The 13,836-nt window shown below is 40.0% G+C and overlaps 1 protein-coding gene across 7 annotated transcripts in view; it reads left to right on the forward strand.

Annotated features, from left to right (window-relative positions):
* The window catches only part of EYA1 (EYA transcriptional coactivator and phosphatase 1), a 221,901-nt gene that overhangs the window by 107,581 nt on the left and 100,484 nt on the right, over positions 1–13,836 (forward strand). For 4 of the 7 annotated variants that reach the window (XM_043539496.1, XM_043539494.1, XM_043539499.1 and 1 more), the window contains exons 2-3: positions 2,000–2,049; positions 3,586–3,713. In XM_043539496.1, the coding sequence (XP_043395431.1) occupies positions 3,590–3,713 (124 nt within the window). In that variant the 5' untranslated portion in view covers positions 2,000–2,049; positions 3,586–3,589. Of the gene's footprint in view, positions 1–1,856; positions 2,050–3,585; positions 3,714–5,754; positions 5,818–13,836 lie in introns of those variants that run through there. The other 3 variants (XM_043539493.1, XM_043539492.1, XM_043539498.1) reach the window with 3 other exon arrangements.

A 13,836-nucleotide genomic window follows, 5' to 3' on the forward strand; every position in this document is an offset into this window, starting at 1 on the left:
ATACAGGCAAGTTGTTCTTTCCCCACACTAACTGAATCAAAGTTTTGGGTTTTTTTTAGATAAAAACTATTATTTTGTGAGTAACTACATTTTTGTTAATTTTTATTTTGGAATTAAAATTGTTAGGATTAAATGCATTTCAGAAGTTGATAAAGTGATAATAACATTAAAAATATACTTCGGAGACTATGCCATTGAGTTTATATATATATATATATCTTTTAAAAAGAAAATATTTTTTCTTTTGTTCATCTGAGACGTATTTTAAATGACCTTCCACATTACTAAGCAGAGATAGCTCTTAAAGCAAAGTTAGTTCTCACCTATAATTTATTCCAGGTGTATAGAAGTACTAGTAGAGGAACATATCCTTAAGGCATTCTGCTGCAGTTTCTGGGGTTAAGAGTAAAAAAGTTTCCATCTTACATCTGACTATTTTTCTTTTTCTTACTTTAAAAAAAAAAAAGTATGGTGTAGCTGCTGCAAACACACATCTGATATTTCAGTTTGATTTGGCTTGGTAAAAAGCATTGAAAAGCACACTATGCAATACTTTAAATACACAGTTATAAAAAGATTGAAGTTTTTCTGTATGCATTATTGCATGCTTCTTGACATCACTTGTAAAGTTATACATTGCCTGGCTACCTCTAGCAGTAGTTTACTCTTGCTAAAGTAGTAATTCTGTCTGTGATTAAAAATAACAAAAACTACACACACATAAAGTGAGATTTGCTTGGATGATTTTTATGGCACTTAAAATGCCTCATCTCTCTTGTCTTTGTTCTGTGATCATCTAAGAGATGTCAGTTCAGGTTGAATGGAAATGCACATGAAAGATTCTGAATGTAGACATTTAGACATTGTATACCTTTGCTGAAGAAGTTTGTTTGTGCATTCAAGCCAACAGCCTATCTTCACCTGCGCGTTATCACCTGCTGGTAATTGTGACTGGTTTTAGAGAAAAGTTTACTATCTAAGGCAATCCATTAAGTGATGTCCAGCAGAATCCACATTCATAAAGTTTTTCTGATCACATCAGATGAAAATATACTAGTCAGCTGGGGTTTGGAAATGATTGTTTTTACTAAACTGGGAAGACTGCTAATTGGTTTCCACTGTAAAATCCAAGCTCCCTTCTGAATCTCAGGATGACCAAAAGCAAATAGTGGGAGGTTCACGCCAGTTACATTTTTAACAAGAGAACTACAGAGTCTTTTCCAGTTTGGTATCTGAAATTCTTACAGATAGTTAGAAATCTTACAAATAGAACTCTGTCATGCAGAAGTGTGTTTTCTTCTGCATTTTAATCTGTTTTATTTTGCAATATGGTGACATTTTTTAGAAAACTAATTGGCACTGTTTAGAGATGGACATGGTTTTCAGATAGTTGCACAAAGTGGTTGGTCATAAATGATTTTCAGCTCTACGTAGCAGATGTACTTCCCATTTTAAGAAAATATCTGATCTAGTGAATGTTAAATGACAGACAGATGAGGAAGAAAACCAACATGATAAGGTTAAGAAACTGTTGAGTTAAAGAGTGGGAGGGAGATATATTTCAACCAGTGATAACAAAAGATGAAAGATCTTCTGAGGATGCTGAGCTTTTACTGCTTGAGCTACTTCTGTACAACATGTTCCCTGCATTAACACCTACCTTTTTCCAGACACCTCTTTCTAGCTACCTTAGCAAGGCTGCTTTGCATGTTGATTGGGGGAGGGGTAATCCAGTTTGCAGCTGTCATAGGCTGGTGATGAATCACTATCCCGTCATTTGGCTGCCTTCCCCCTGACATGGGGAGGAGGGGGATAGACCTGCAGGAGGAAACAACAGTTGAGACTTCAATTTAAAGACAATATGCCTTTCACTGTTGCAGTATTCTCCTTTTCTTTTGGTTAAAGGACAGTATTGTCATCCAGTAATATTCTTGTTTAGATTAAGGTTTGACATTAAAGCAGACTAATAGAGGCTTCTATTTGTTTCCCGGGTTTGCAGGTGCAAAAATCCCAAAGCAGTTCAGATGTTGCTGTTTTCTCAAGCTGCAGGTAAGGATATGATTGATATTTGGCCTCTCTATGGAAAGTACTGCTTAGAAGCACGGTTGTTTACTTCAGGTAAAAGTAAACGTTTATTATTATTTTCCACTTTAAACTGAATAATAGTACATCAATGCTTGGAGATTTCTGATGTGAATAAATACAGTAAAGTCTGTAAGCTATGAATAAATTCGGTTCTGCACTAAAATATTTTTCATTTAAGTGGTAGAGAATCTCTTGCTTCTTGAAAACAAAACAAAAACCACCGTAGAACTGTAGCTGGGCTTTCAAAATGTGTGGCTGCGCTTTGCTAGGGGGAGTTAAGGTGAAACAATGCATTCAAGGCTGCCGCAATATAATCTCATTGTAGACATGAAAAATCATATGGGTAAAACAACATTTGTGTTTAAGACTATTTACACTTCCACTATGGAAGGAAAAAGAGAAGTTTTTTTGTTTTTTAAATAAATACTAAAAAATGCCTTCACTGTATAATTTTTTAAAGTGGAAACAGTCCCAGGTTCAAATGCATGCGTAGAAAAGTAAACGATACGAATTTTCTATCAGGAGAGACTATTTAGAAAAAGTTAAGTCATTAGCATTTATCATAAGATTTTGGAACAATGGAAACTAAAGCAATGTATACTTTGTTTACAGACTTAACAAATGCAAGCTGAGAAAATTGTAACTGTGATCATGGCCAGAGGCCTGTTTTCCTTTTTTATGAAACTGTTAATTGTTGAATTGAAGATATTTCTGTGGAATTTAGCTGTTTGTCTACTGCATAAATGTTGATGTTTGTTTGTTTGTTTGTTTGTTTGTTTTTGCATTGAATCTGAATTATTTTTGTTTCATTTTGACTAACTGACAGCTGCGGTACTGCAGAGTATTAAGGCATACTGACGCCTGTATGGATTCACTGTGGGTTGCCTTATCCCTTTTCAATTGGGCACACTTTATGTAATCCACAGAGCAAACAAGGGAGCAGACATAATAGTGTTTTAATGCTGCATTTGTTTCAACGGAAACAGAGGAACAATTAAGTAGTTTGCCAGAGTAAACACATACATCAAGAATATCTCATTCCCTGTCACTAGACTATAGGTTTCAACAATTGCTTCAAGTGTTTTATATGGTTTGGAGGCCCATTAAATTCCAATTGGGTGGTAAATTTTGAGAAAGCACAGTGTTATCTTATTGCTAAGGGAATGTTTTTTTTTTATACATTGATGAAACTGCCCATTACACATAATTTAAAAAGTGTAAGGTGATAGGAATCTCCTAGATATAGTTTCCTATATTTATATTTTATTCTGTTAAGGGTTACAATATTAGAGATGACTGTTTCTCATGAGTTGAATATATGGAGTGACAACGCAAGAGTTAACACTTTCATGATGAGAAAAAAAGATTGTGATATGGAAAACTATTGATTATTTACAAAGTATTTTATAATCGAGTAGAAATAATGGATTAAATGTATGGACAAATCCTCCATAATTAAAGTTGAATGTATCAGTAAAATTGTCTGCTTCTTGATTTTAGGTCTATGGAAATGCAGGATCTAGCCAGCCCGCATAGCCGACTGAGTGGTAGTAGTGAATCCCCCAATGGTCCAAAACTTGATAACTCTCATATAAATAATAATTCCATGACACCCAATGGCACAGAAGGTGAGCTACCATTTTCTCTGAATATGCTTCGTATGTTGTTCTTTTTCAAGAGATTGTTCCATCAATCTTTAAGTCAGTAAATTATATATATATATATATATAAAATTGTACTATTGTAGGTGTTCTATCTTTGTGTAATATGATGTATAAAGGCTATGGTCAATGTTTGTCAGTAATTAATATTATTGGCTTTCAGCAATAGCTCTCAAGCCATGTTTAAAATCCCATTTACATATTTTCAATGCATTTGAGTGGTATTATGTTGCTTAAAATAGTTGAAATCTATCAACAAAATAATTTGTATTTTAGTGTTGAGAAGAACAGGAAATATCTACAGTTAGTTGCTATAAAAGGTATATTATAAGCAGGCATTGCCATTTCTCTATTTTAATTTTGGATTTGCATTTTGTGTAAGTTACTAAGTTTATGAAAGCTTTGCCATGTAGGCTAATACAAAGCTGTCCTTAAAAATTATGTGTTGATATTTCCTAAAGATAATTTGATAGGCTGTATTCAGCTTCCGCTCCTATGATGGATTGTCCAAAATTCAAATAGTTATAATAATTCAGTGAAGGTAAAATATGATACATATTTTTCATGTTTTGATGAGAAGAGGAGAAATAGAAGAAACAAAATGCAATTGACTTATCAACTGGCTATATTTGTTCTCAGTATAATACGAAGAGTACCTCAACACATCTCCCCTACAAATAATGCCTCTGTAAAAATGTAGTCCTTTCAGGTAATTGTGGAAAGCAGTCTTTACTACAACCCTGCAGCAAAAGAAAATAAAAGATCATGAGTTTCTAATGTATTCACAAATCTGAAACTTAGAATCACATTTTTTTTATAAAACAGATTTTTATAGCGTACATTTGAGTATTACATGTAGTAAAGACGTACTGTGTGTTAAAAGCCAACATATAAATAATGAGCCAAACTGTTTTAGGTACAGTATGCATTGCGTTCTTCCAGGAAAGACATGTGTCAATCAGATAAATGTTGTCCCCCCTGAGCTCCGTAGACATCTCTGTTATCCACTCTAATTGGAGTCGACTGTTGTTTGGGATGGCTTATCAAAAGCTGACAGTCAATTGTGCTGGAGTTGTGTATAATTTACTTTATGCTATTGCTACAAAATAAGTTTTGTAAGATTAAACTTTAAGCCATTTTTAATTCTAATAGCCTATAGTATTAACCTCGGGGGTTCTTTTTGTTTGTTTTTGTTTTTAAATAAAAACTTATGTATGATTGTGGTTTTCCCATTATTTTAATTAAAGTAGAAAAAATTAAATATTCCATGCCCACAAAAGACTCTTCTGTCATTTATATGTTATCAGATATACTTTCGGGACAGGATAAACGTCCCATTTTCAAAAGTTACTTGGGCACCTGAGAGCCTAAATTCCATTGACTTTTAGTGGGTCTTAGGTTCCTAAGTGACTTCTGAAAGTGGAACTTAGGCACTTTTGAAAATTTCACCCACAGCTTAATTTCATTAAACCAACACATAGCTATTACTAGTGTGAGTTCAAAGCCCTGATGATCACTAAGTGCTTTATTAAATGTTCCCAGTTTTTGGCCCTTCTGTTCAATCTGGAGGCACTTCAGCAACACAGAAGTTGAGCGTGTTTCCTTGAACCACCAGACCCTTCCCTTGACCTGGCCACAGATCTCCTTATTGACCTAAATCGGAGGTGTGCGCACACATGGAGCAAAGGGAACCAAGGGCCCTAAATGTTTTGTTTTTAAGGAATGAGTTATATGTATAGTTTCCACTTGTGCCCCAACTTCAGCCAAATACCATTCAACAAATACATTTGCAAATAATGTCTGTATTTCAGTGAGTGCAATGTTGAGTTTTATTGAGAAATGTAAAACTAAACCACTGTAATGTGTTTTTAACATAGTTCATTTCTGACTTCAGAATGTGTAAGTTCATTTAGGTTAAATTCTACCAAGAAAAATGTAGCCTTTCAAAGACACTTTACAAGATGAGATGAAGCCCAACAGTTTTCTTTTGTTTGCAATTTCCCTTCAGGTGACATGACTCTGCTCAACACTGCAGACTGGTTGCTAAGTACTAGTACACAGACCACTGCAGGTTTGTGTAGCCATGGTGAACACAGCAAAAATGTTAGCATGCATTTTAAGATGATGTAAAAAAAAATTTCTGAAAAGTATCTCATGCCCACTGTTTCCAGTCTAAGTTTAAGTTCATAAAAGCTGCAGTAGTAATTCGTATAATTGTGGTTACCTTCAGTGACAAATAATTAATTTAAGTCTGTGAAAGAAATATCAGATAATTCATTCTAGAATCAGATATGCACTTAGGGTCAAATTCTGTTCTCAAATACAGGAATAATTCCAACTAAATTTAGTGGGAGTAGCATAAGAGTCCAAGGGCAGAATTTTCCCCTGAATCTGCCAGTGTATATTTCTTGCTCTGGGGAAAACTTTTTTTTTTTTAACTGATGATCAAGCTTTAGAAAAACAAGATTAATGTAGCTTTTGTTTGTTTTTAAATTAAGCATAAACTAAAATTATATTTTCTTGCACACTCTGCTGAAGTAGGACCTGGTTTAAAATGAAATTACAGATTCTAGGGATGTGCATTGTATATGGCTGCCAAATATTTCCCTTAAAATGCTACAGTATGACAAATGTGTGGTTTGCTTGTTTGTTGCATGTGGACTGGAAATGTGTTGCTGAACATTCACGTGTTAAATGTAATATGCGAAACTGACTGTTCAAGATGACTGTGGGCCTCATTCTCATTTAAACAAAGGACCCCTTTACATCACTCTGATGCTTTAAAGGGGCCTTAATGTAAATGAGAATCATGGCCTCAGGTGTGTACCTTTTTGCATGTTATAAGTTTGTTATAAAGATATGTTAAGTTTCATTTCACTGTGGGTGTGAGTTGGGCAGAATTCCATACCCCAGAGTGCAAAATGTGTTCTGTAAATTAGGGGGAAAAAATCTGTCCCAAAGTGAAATGGCCCTGTTTCAAACAAATGTTTTTTAATTCCTCTCAGACACGTTTTCAGACATGCCTCTTTTTGATGTTGTACTACAAGAGGATGTGGTTGCTAGATAGATGACTGTTATTAGCTCATATTTTTAGCTTCACACTTAGTAGTAAGCTTTCAAAGCACTGAATGGGGATTTAGTTGTGTGATTGAATCATACAGTTTAATCCTTGCATACTGCTTTAATAATACACCCTTTAGCTTGCTTAATGACACTTGGTATGGCACCCACCTTTGTTGCAATGCAAAATGTGCCCTGGTACAAAGGTGCGCCGCACAATCATAGACAATTATGAACATCATGTAATCATGGTTGCCAGTGCAGAAATTCCACGTTAGTAGCCATTTACCTGTTCTGAATAGGTTGGGTAAATTTTTCTACCCATCCAAAATAATTTCAAAGGAATTTTGATAAGTCTGACTTATTCTTGCTTCAGATGCCAATTTCTCTATGAGATCTCTTAAATTATGGCAGTTTCCATAAATCAAAGCAATATTCATTTAAATTCATGTCAGATCATGAGACCGTCATTACGGCCTGTGTTGGTGTGTGGTGAAGAGGAAATAAAATTTGTTCATCATTTTAGGAAAAGCCAGCAATAATACAGTAATTTCTTACTGGTTCATTTGGTTTCTCCTATCCTAATATGCCAGCCCAGAGTGTAAATCCTCCTACCAGCAGATGGAGAGGGAACAGGGAAAAGGAGAGATCTTGTCATATACTTCTTTTATAAAAGGGGCTGGCTATCTGGCTGATCCTGCTTAGTTGGAGACTTCCCAAGCAATAAATTTGAAAGTAACACTAAAAGGTTTGTTTGAAAATGTTTAGGAAAAAGTAATCTCAGATACCAAAACAGGAGAGGATATCTGTAATATTTGTACTTTACCCCATTACTGCAGTATCTGAGCGCCTCACAATCTCTTAATGTAATGATCTTTACCACACTCTTGTGAGGTGGGGAAGTACTATTATCACCATTTAACTGAGGTACGGAGTGACTAAATGATTTGACCAAGGTCACACAGGAAGTCTGTGGCAGAGCAGGGAATTTAATCTGGGTCCACTGCTGTTACTGCTCTAGCCCCTTCGCTATTTTTCGTCTCACAGAAGGGCTGCCATGTCAGGACTGACACAAAGGGACTGGGAAATTTCAAATTAGCAGGTAAGAGATTACCATTCTTCAACTTTACTTTTTGCCAGCCAGCCAGTGGCAGTTTCAGCAAGTGTCCAGCTTCTGAATGCAGGGGGTGGGTATAGAGAAAAGGCTTAGTTTAGCAAGCTGTCCTGCACAGAAGCCACCTTCTGAAGGAGCTTCCAAAAGTGGCTGCTACGTTAGATTGCTAATTCTACCAAGGGATAATCACTTCTAAACTAAGAATTAGAAATGACTCTCAGGGAATTAACCTAGGCAGAAACTGGAACCTCTACCCACTTAAAGTGTCTTTATGCAGTATTAAACCCACCAAAAATAAACAGGGGATCTGTTTTTTCTAATTTACAGCATTCTCTTCATGTTGAGAGTCCTAGAGGTGCTTCTGTCTCATTTTGAGGGGCCAGATAGGAGAGAAGAGAGATTTCTAGTCCCAAATAGATGGGGGAAAACAGATAACAAAAAATTAGGTTGAGATTTTCAAAGATTTCTAGTGGCACATTTAATTTCAAAGGCAATTGGATGTCAAAATCCCTTTAGGTGACTTTGAAAATCTCAGCCTTAATCTGTAAAGTATCTGACTTGAAGGAGAACCAGGATGAGATGCCTCCACAAAGGCAATAAAAGCTCCCCACTGTCCTGGCGAGGCATATGACCATTAGGTAGTGTTAAGGCTGTTGAATCTGAATCCTCCTTCACGGATTCAAAGGAAAGCACTGGGGCTGTTTGGCATGATCTTTAAAATACCATAGGGTGCAAGATGCTAGATATTAGACTGGTTGTATATTTAAAATTAAAAAAAAAAAATCTTATCCCTTCTGGATGGCAATTTGCAGAGGAGAGCTGTACCTTGTATTTCAAGATCCCATAGCTACTTCCTGGGCACTATGGAAGTTGACTTTCTTGCTTTAACCAGCTCATACTGAGGGAAGGCAAGATTGTTAACTATGGTGCATGTTCTCCAGACTGTGTAACACACATACAAGCAAAAGTCTGTATTAAAAAGGATTACATTTAAATGCATGTTTCTTCACACGAAAGTATTACATTTTCTTTACAAATATTCTCTAACTTAAAAACAAAAACACTTAGTCTGGAAATAAATAGTTAGGAAATCTAGACGCTTCCCACTCTCATAATTCTTCTTTATTCACTTGTTACTCTACCTGACTTACACTGTCCAATCAGCCTTTAGTTTACCTCTTTGTTTTGTTCTGTAATAGAAATATATGTTTGGATGCATACTGTTGATATTATATATTATTTATTAAATGTGTAGCTCTGTAAGGTGTCAGTGTGATGTGTTGGTGGAGTAGAGGAATATTTTAATCTACAGAAATGGAATAATTGATTTGTTTTGTATTATGAAATATGCTGAGCATATGGTGGGGCAGGTTTCTATTAGCATACAATATGTTGAGCTTGTGGGTTTGTGTTTTTAATAATATAGCATCTAGAGCAGCTTTTTTGCAGTGGCTAATGTTGTAGTCTAATTTTATAATATTTAGGAAATGGATCCCTTTAATAGGAAGTAGGATTTTTTAAATTTTAGTAATTTGGTATGTTAACCATTATACATAATCTTCTATATTATAGGGAGCAAAATTAAGGTTTAGTGGATGATGATAGTCGGAGAGATGAATGGTCAGTGATGAAGAATTCTTTGGCAGTGGGGGAGTGTCTGGTTCCATTCTTTGTTCATTTCCAGCTTCTACCACTTGAGTATTTTGAAGTTTCTAGATCTCATGATTGTGAAAAAAAGCTTATAAAGGTTAAACAAGTCTAACTGATTCAAAGACATCTGCCTGTGTACATATAGTGCTTCTGTGGGAATTCTGCACCACTGCACATATGCAGAATTTATGTCCCCCGCAGATTTCTTTGCTTCCCTGCAGAAAAACAACTTTCTGATGGGGAAGCAAAGGGAAGCCACAAGAGTGGTCATGTGACCCTCCCCAGCAGTATGTTTCAGGTGCCCAGGGCAGCCATCAGAGAGGTAAATCACTGTGGGGCAGGGGATGAGACTGGAAAAGATCTAGCTCTCTACCCTGTGCCACGCTCAGCTGCTAGTTCTGGCTGGGCTGGGGAGAACAGGACTTCCTCTTCCCCTGCACGGCATCTGGGGCTGGGTCAGACCCACCCTGAGATTACTCCCCTAGCTGCAGAAGCTCTGCAAACCCTCTCCCCCAACCCTGCTTCCTTCACCCATTGCTCCTCAGCTGCATGGGAAGGGATCCCTGTACAGGGAGCTGCTCCCCCATTCACCCAACCCCCGTGCATCCAGACCCCCTCATACCCAGACTTTCCCACTGATCCTGCCCCCGATGAGCCCCACTCCCCCTGGACCACCCCGACGAGCCACCCAGATCCCCATCCCACCAAGCCCCAATCAGCTGCACCTGGATTCCCACCCCACTGAGAGACCCTCCCCCAGCATCTGGACCCCCCCCACTGAACCCTCCACACCCAGACCACCCTGACGAGCTCGATCCCCTCCACATCCAGATCCCCCCTGCTGAGCCCTAACCACCTTCACCTGGACCCCCCTGCAGAATCCCACTACCGTTGCACCCAAAAACCCCAGTAAGCCCCTGTGCATCCAGATCCCTCCCACACCCGGATCCCCCACTGAACCACCCACACCCAGATTGCCCCACACAGAACCTTCTCAACCCACATGTGGATCCCCCCACTCTAAGCCCCTCCACACTTGGATCCTGCCTTTCTGAGCCTGCCTGCCCCCACCTGGTGCACCTGCCAAGGAGGGGGGGTGCTTTTAGGGCAGGCCTAGTCCTTGCGCTGTGTCAGGGTTGGGAACAGCCTCACCGTTGAGTCTGTGTCCCGGGGTGGGAGGAGCTGCACAGTGATCTCCCACCTCTGTGCAGCCAGTGGCCTATGCTCCCCAATGCCATGCTGGAGCCTCCACATTTATTTGACAAATAAAATTTGCAGAATTTTAAAATATAGTGTGCAGATTTTTAATGCTTTTGGCAGAGAATGCCCTCAGGAGTAATATAGCCTAAAACAATAGCTCTGAGAAGGGGAACTACCCATGCATCTTAATGGGGTGTGAATTCCAAGACCCACTGCCCTTGAGGCTCCACCCCAGCAGAGGACTTTGTGTGTGACAGGAGAAGAAAATTATAGTGGGCCCAGTCCAGCTACCCAGGCAAATACACCCTGGCTGCGGGGGTGTGCACTGGGCCCCCCTCCAGCTACCACATCTGGGAGGAATAAGGCAGATGCATGCAACTGCCCCTGCTTCTCTTGGAGGGAAGGTTGAGCTGCCCCTGCCATAACCACTCCAAGTAGGCCTCCTGTCACGGTGTTCCTAAGGCTCTGGGCAGGCTTAATCTGGCCCTCCCTCCCCAGCTGTCTGCCTCCTTCCATGCCCCTCCTCTTTTCCTGCTTCCATCACCTGCCAGTCTCCTATCCCATCCATGCTCTCTTTCTTCTACCTCCCCAAGAGCTCGCCCTCCATTCTGAGGCCAGGTAGCACTGCTCTGTGTCACTCCTCCATATGACCCCAGACCCTTACCTCCCAATCCAACTCTGCGCCTCCTCTTAACCTGCCTGGTCTCCTGTCCCAGTATATTTCCCGGCTCTCCAGCCCCCCCCCCCCCCCCCACACACACACACTTGTGGCTCAGCCCAGCAGCTCCTATAGCAAAGTTTAATCAGGAACAGGATAGTTTAGACATGGTTTTTAAATATAAACATATTTAATATTATATTTTAAACAATTCTATGTATATATGTGAAAACAGGATCTTTGTAATTCCTCCAAACCCTCCTTCAAACATAAAAAGGCACTTCATTTAAACATAGGCCAAGAGCATAACAAAGTTGGAGTTTCTAGGCCAAGCCATTTCAGTGAAAGATGATGATCAAAAAAAAAAGTTATGGAAAATTTAAAGTGGATGAAAGTGGCATTTCTGAAATACTTTAACTTCAATAAAACTCCTGTTTCTAAACTTCCCAGTAAATCTCTCGCCTGTAGCATGTGACATTTCAGGGAGATTAGAGGTTTTTAAGGGAATTTTAGTGGAGAGTAGGGATGTTAAAAATCAGACTTACAATGGGAAGTGGCTTCAACCATAAGTATGGAGCAGCTACCACCATTCCATAGTGAAAGATGGAGATCTGTTAAGCACATGAAACAGCATGGAAATCAACTTCCTTCTGTGTGGGGCTGCTCAAGGTCCAGGAAACAGACATTGGTAATCAGGATGATCCTTAATATATTGGGCTCTAGGTTAGAAGTTCCTGCTTTAGCAGCAGAAGAGGGTGATGTAGAGAGAGATTTAGCGGCTTCAGCAAGTAATGCCTCCTAGGATGGTTTGGAGCTATCAAGAAGACACAGTTTGGATGCTGCAATTTTCTGAAAAGCTTTGCTTATCATGGGGAGAGAGAAAAGATGTATGCCTCAAAGTGTAAGGGAGTATCTGATTCCAATCCCAATGAGTCCTGGAAACTAGAAGAAACTATATGTACCTTCTTGTTTGATTAGGAGGCACTGGTTGGATATTCTCTGCCTAGAACTTCAGATTCTGCTTGAAGGTCAAACCTCTCTGACTTCTAGCTGGCTGATTCTCTGCCATTGGCTGATGGTCTTGTGACATCAGGTGCCAATTGCATTAACATCTAAGCACTATTTACAGAAGTTAAAGAACACAGACAGTTTAGTCACAGACTAACAAGGGTAATACACAAGCCATTGGCCGTGCTCAGGAAGATCTCCACAGCCAGATTACCTATGGTGGGTTTAGTTAGAAAAAAATTAAGTGGGATCTCCATCCCAAAAATCATCTCAGTTCTACTGTCTGAATGAAGGAGAGATTAACCTAAAAGCACCCCAACAGATAACGCTAATTTTCTAACCACCAGCAAGGAGAATATTTCAGCTCTGGAGCAATGATAAATGGGTCAATCTGGGTCAGATTAAGGTGGCCAGTAGTAGAAAAGCCAAAGTTGCATGTTCAAATGTTAGCAGAAACTTCTTGATGGTGGAATTGATTAGTTGTGGAAGTCCCATTGCTTAGGTTTTGAAAACTAGACCAGAAAAATCCCAAGTAACATTCCTGCATTGGTGGAGAGATGCACTAGGTGAGGGTCAACTTAATTCTAGTAACCGCTATGCCTAAAGCAGGATAGGCGCCTTGTTGATGTGCTGAGCTCAAAAGGCAGTTTTGGCTGTCAGGCAAGCATTAGGGGTTCAAGCTCAATAAAGCTGGCACATGGTGACTTTTGCTGAACAACGGGTTCCTTGGATCAACCCAACACTTAAAAATTATTCCTGGGGGAGTTCTGCAGGACTGCACGCCCGCAGAAAAAGTCCCGCCCCCGGATTCCTGTGCTTCCCTTCAGAAAACGCCAGGGAAGCGAAGGGAAGCTGCAGGGTGGAGTGGGGGGAAAAAGGGGGACCACCATGGATGCAGTTCTTTGGAGGGGATTGCCCTCCCAAACAGAGATGAGGCAGGAGGGGGCACACGGGTTACGTGCCACTGCCCCTCCCCCCCCATTTCTGCAGGTGCAGAGCTAACTACTTGAAGGCAGCTGCGGCTGCTCCACTGACTCTGCAGCTGAATGCTGCCTCCTGGGTCTTAATGCCAGTTGTGCTCCCCTTCCGTGTTTTCTGTGTGACAGGGAGTGGGGCTGGGAATGAGAGAAGGGGGATGGGGGAAGAGGCAGTGGGGAAGGAAAGGGGTGGAATAGGGCAAGGGAAGGGGAATGTGGGAGGGAGGGAGGGGATGGGACATGGGGCAGTGGAGGAGGGGGAATGAGATGGGAAAGAAAAGGGGATAGGAGAATCGTGGGGGGAAGCAAGAGCCCAGCATGTGACTTCCCCCTCAGCAGCAGCTGGGGCTTCCCTGTTAAGCAGGCCCATCAACCCTCACAAGCTCCACTCCCCTATGCCTGGACCCCCCCCCACGAGCCCCC

Source organism: Chelonia mydas, chromosome 2, assembly GCF_015237465.2.
Source record: "Chelonia mydas isolate rCheMyd1 chromosome 2, rCheMyd1.pri.v2, whole genome shotgun sequence".
NCBI lineage: Eukaryota > Metazoa > Chordata > Testudines > Cheloniidae > Chelonia > Chelonia mydas.